Source organism: Parus major, chromosome 8 (assembly GCF_001522545.3).
Source record: "Parus major isolate Abel chromosome 8, Parus_major1.1, whole genome shotgun sequence".
Lineage (NCBI taxonomy): Eukaryota > Metazoa > Chordata > Aves > Passeriformes > Paridae > Parus > Parus major.
The window spans coordinates 29671091-29676298 of NC_031777.1; the positions used below are offsets into that span (position 1 = coordinate 29671091).

The window sequence follows — 5208 nt, forward strand, 5'->3', positions numbered from 1 at the left end:
CACACAGAGTCACACACACAGTGACACACACACACAGTGACACACAGTGACACACACACACAGTGACACACACAGTGACACACAGTGACATACACCGTGACACACAGTGACGCACAGTGACACGCACACAATGACATAGGCACACACAGAGTCACACACACGGTGACACACCGTGACATACAGTGACACACAGTGACACACACACACAGTGACACACACACAGTGACACAGACACACTGACACACAGTGACACACAGTGACACACACATAAGTGGCACGCAGAGTGACACACACACACAGTGACACACAGTGACACACAGTGACACACACACAGTGACACAGACACACTGACACACAGTAACACACAGTGACACACACATAAGTGGCACGCAGAGTGACACACACACACAGTGACACACAGTGACACACACACACAGGGAGTGACACACACCCCCCCGCCGTGTCACCAGCGCTGAGCAGCCCCTGGGCACAGTGGGCTGTGCGGTGCCGGGCTGTTCACCGGCTGCACACCATCTCAGGGTGTGTGTGCCTGTGCCTCCTGTACCTTCACAGGCTGTACCTCCCCGGGCTGCTGTTTTCCAGCTGTGCACACCCGGGCTGTACCTCCCCGGGCTGCTGTTTTCCAGCTGTGCATCCACAGGTTGCCCGCCCACGGCCGCGTTTCCCGGCTGTTGGCAGGCGGGGCACACGCGGGTTGTACCCACCGGCCGCAGCCGCCGTGCCAGCCCCGGTGCTCGCGGTGCCCCGCGCGTCCCCCCCGGCTCCCGGCGGGCTCGGCCGTGCCGGGCGTGCGGGACGTGCCCCGGGAGCCGCTTCCGTGGGCAGCGCTGAACCGGGATGCTCCGAACCGGGATGTGCGGGACCGGGATGTGCGGAACCGGGATGTGCGGAACCGGGATGCTCCGAACCGGGATGCGCTGAACCGGGATGTGCGGAACAGCGGGAGCCCCGTCGGGCAGGGGGATGAGCGGGCGGCTCCGGGACTACAAATCCCAGGGTGCCGCGGCCCGAGGGGGCGGGCGGGCGGCGCGGGGGGAGCGGCCGCAGGGTCCCCCCGCCCTGCTGATGTGTCCGGGCGGTGCGGGGGGAGAGCGGCCGGGGCGGCTGACGCGTGTCCTGCCCCGCAGCGCTCCGGCGCCGGCAGCCGGCCATGGCCTCCAAGCTGCTGCGGGCCGTGGTGCTCGGTCCCCCCGGCTCGGGCAAGGGCACGGTGTGCGAGAGGATCGCCCGCAGCTTCGGGCTGCAGCACCTCTCCAGCGGGCAGTTCCTGCGGGAGAGCCTCGGCGGAGGCGGCGGTGAGTGCCCGCGGGGCCGCCCCGTCGGGACCGGGAGCGGGGGGACCCTGCCCGAGCATCTCCGGAGGGGCAGCGCCGGGACGGGGTGGGGATGAGCACGGGGTAGGGATGCGCATGGAGACGGCGGTGGGATGGAGACGGGGATGGACGGGGATCCGTCTCCACGGCGGGTGCACCACAGGTTGTTTTCTTCCCGTGGATTTGGCACGGCTCATTCATCGCCTGCTCCCTCCCGCCGGAGCTCACGGAGCCGCTCGGGAGAAGCGGGATCTGAAGCCGTGCTCTGCCGTGGATGCGCGATAGTTTTCTGGGCGCTGCGCTGGGTGATCACGGCTCCGGAGAGGGCGGTGGGAAAGCCTCAGCTGGGCTCAAACCCCTCCGGGGCTCGGGGCTGTATCAGTAACCGCATCCTGCCCCGGGTGCTGCCCGGCCAGGGATGGCAGATGGCCGGGATGCGCTCTGCGCCCACGGCAGCACGGATGGATTGGGAACGAGCGCTGGTCCAGAGGGAAAACCGGCCGGGAATATCGCTGCCGGTCACCCGCTGCTCTGACCGGCTCCCAGAAGCGGGGGGAGCTGCAGGAGATTGGGTCAGCGCCCACCTCGCACAATCACAGCCCGGTTTTTAGGGCTGGCAGCCCCCAGGCAGGGCAGCGCTGCCTGTCCCGGGTCCGACATCCCAATCCAAACCCCTGGGAGCTGCGATGCGCTGTGCCCCTGGCCCTTGGCCGGCGAGGGGCTCCTGGTGCAGGGGAGGCTCTGCTGAGCCCCAGAGCGGCAGGACTGGGCAATCCCGGCATATTTCTTTTCCCAACACTTCCTCCTCTCCTCTGCTAATTAATGTGTGAAAGAGCGAGCTGGGGGGGGGAAGCTGACTCACCGGGCAGGGGAACGGTGAAACGGCGTCGTTGCAAAAAGAGAGGATTTAGAAGTGATTTCTATTCTAGAAGGGTGGCAAAAACAGGGAGGAAAATTAGGGAGGGTAAAGTTTTGGAGAAGTGCATGGTCCGACAAGGGCGTTACACACAGCTCTGCGCTGGTCACTCATGTAAAAATATCCAGATTTCCTTTTGTAAATAAAAGGGACAATAATATTTCCTTTAGAGGGAGGCTCAAAATTTGGAAAATGCCGATGAGGGCTTTGGCTGAAGGACAGAAAGCTGGGCTGAAAAGCGAGCAGAGGTGCGGAGAGTGGAGAGGGGCAGCACGCTGGGACTGCCCACCACTGACTGTCCCCAGCTCCACATTTCAGTTCGTGCTCTTGCCACAGAGCTCCTCTGGGGACACTGGAGAAGCACGAAGAGCCAGCTGAAGGTGTCTTGGGTACATTCAGAAGGAAAAAACAGGGAGAAACGAAGGGAAAATTACTCAGAAGGAAACCAGCCGTGGTTTGGTTCATCTGGCGTGACATTTGGGTCCCACCTTCGACTCAGCCTCCGTAACAGCTCTCAGTGAGCTGCAGTTATTTGGTTTAACTTTTTTTTTTATTTTTATTTTTGCTGTTTGCTTTGGACAAGCTGTTACATGACTGTGCTGCCGTGTGCCAGCTCCAGGGGAAACGAGGTGGAAGTAGCTCTCCTCTTCCCAAGTTTATCAGCTGCGTCACCGGCTTTGTGCTTCAGGGGAGCTGGGGCTCTGCAGAACCAACAGGGTCATTACAGACTCATCATCCCAAAACAACTCTGAATCCTGTGTTTTCACAGGCATCTTGGCCTCATGTGTCAATGCTCCAGGGATTTTCCTGCCAGGCGTGAAGGGTTCGGGGCCACGGGGTGCTCCTGCTGCTGAGTTCCCAGCATGGAGAGCATTCCAGGCTGGAGCTGGTGGTGGCAGTCTCAGGGAACAAAGCTTCACTTTGGGGCAGCTGAAGCAGCTGAATGCACGGCTGCTGCTGCTGAAGTTGTGCTCCAGCGAGCCCCAAGTACATCTGCTCCCACCTGAGTCTCCTAATTAGTGTCTCCCAGCAAGCGGCTGCTCTGCTGCAGGAAAAGGCCTTTGTAACACCTTGGAAAACTCCCAGGCTGTGTTTTGGTGCCAGGCAGGGGTGCTGGAGGGTGGTGAGCTGTTTCCTTGGGCAGCACTTGCCCCGGAACCCAGGTGATGGTCTCTGGTGCTGGCAGCATCCCCAGGTCTTAGCAGGAGTCTGCTGAAAACAACCGAATGGCTTGTCCTGCCTTTGGCCTCGTGTCTGTCCCACTGCTCCCTCCCAGGTGCTCTGCTGGAGCCAGAAGTGGCTCCTGTCCCCTCCTCGTGACAGAATTCCTTTGTGAGCATCCACCAAAGAAGAATTCCCTGTGGGATGTGGGCTGTGCACGGCCCAGCCCCACCGCCCTTCTCCACACCTTTCCCACGGATTGTGCTCTTTGCTGGCCACGCTGGCCTGGTTGGTGGCCAAAGCTGAGCCCAGGGATGCAGCCTGCCTGTCCTCTGCTTTTCCACAGGGTTCCTGCTGTGTCCCTGTGTGTGGGAGCTGTGTTGTGGCCTCAGCCATCACTCCCAGTCCTGGCTGTTGCTTTCCAGACAGACCCCACTGTCCATCCAGCTGCATTTGGGGTCTCACCGGGCTCCTGCTCCCTAAAATGACATCCTGATGCTGAGGGCAGCAGCAGTGTCAGGAAAAAGGTCCCAAAACTGGGGTGACATCTGTTGTGGCTTAACTCTGGTGGTGTGTTGGTGTCCTGTTCACTCCCAGGGTTTCTCCTCTCCGTTAGCTCTGGGTTGTGCTGCTGTAGCCTAAAGAATAGCAAAAAAAAATCTTGGAATGGGTTTTGGATAGGGAGAAAGCCTGGAGCTGTGCTGGAGGCTCCCCAGAGCTGTGTTTGGGAACAGCTTCTCCTCCAGCCTGTCCTGCCTGGCCCTGGGTGGCTGCTGGGTGGCCTCGGGGCTGGGACACATCCCTTGGGGCAGGAACACATCATTTGGGGCAGGGACACATCCCTCGGGGCTGGGACACATCCCTCGGGGCTGGGACACAACCCTTGGGGCAGGGACACATCCCTCGGGGCAGGGACACATCCCCTGGGGCGGGGACACATCATTTGGGGCAGGGACACATCCCCTGGGGCAGGGATACATCCCCTGGGGCAGGGATACATCCCTTGGGGCTGGATCTGTGCTGCTGTGATAAGGAGGGACAGATCAAGGTCGCGTGGGGGAAGCCACAGAGAGCTGGGAGTCCTGTGAGTTTCAGGGCAGATTAAACCCACGGTCATCAGATTAATGGGATTAAAGCAGGAGTTGAAAGGCTGGGTTTGAGCTCGGCACACTAAAACCCCCTTTGCTACCTGGAGTAAGTGCAGAGTAAATCCTGCACCCCCTCTGTGAGCCAGGCACAGCACTGGGGGTTTGGTGCTATGGGGTGAGCCCCAGCTCCTCGTGTTGGGGACCAGGATCTCCCTCCCTGCTCCCCTTTGGAATGAGGGCTGCACCAGGGAGGTTTTACATGGGGCTGGGGGCTGGCAAGGGGACAGCAAATGTTAAATTTGGAGTTCAGAGTTTAAAGTTTGGGCCTGGAAGGAGCCCCAAGGGCTCGGGAGGTTGGGATGATGCTCTCCAAGGTTGGGGGTTTGGAGAGCTCTGCAGGTCCTTCCTGCAAATCTTCAGCCATTCCTCCTTGGAGAGAGCAAGGAGAAGCTCCAGGAGCTCCCCACACAGAGGGGACAGAGGAGCAGCAGGAATTGTCCATGGCAGAGCTGTGGAGAGCTGTCCATCTGTCCTGGGGCCGTGGGAAAGCTGCAGCCTCGGGGCAGCAGGGCTGTGGGGCTCTGCCGTGTTCCCAGCCCGTGTTCCCAGCCCCAGCTGTGGCTCGGGGTATTTCTGGCTTGCAGCTCCAGGCCTGGCTCCAGCAGCCCTGCTGAGCCACAGCTGGTCCCTGGGACGGCCATGTGTCCTC

At 60.7% G+C, this 5208-nt stretch overlaps 1 protein-coding gene across 1 annotated transcript in view; it reads left to right on the top strand.

Annotated features, from left to right (window-relative positions):
- Positions 1–1171: 1171 nt before the first annotated feature.
- The window catches only part of AK4 (adenylate kinase 4), a 16541-nt gene continuing 12504 nt past the window's right edge, over positions 1172–5208 (top strand). The window contains exon 1 of the mRNA XM_015636816.1: positions 1172–1316. Coding sequence (XP_015492302.1) covers positions 1172–1316 — 145 coding nt within the window. The remainder of the gene's footprint in view (positions 1317–5208) is intronic.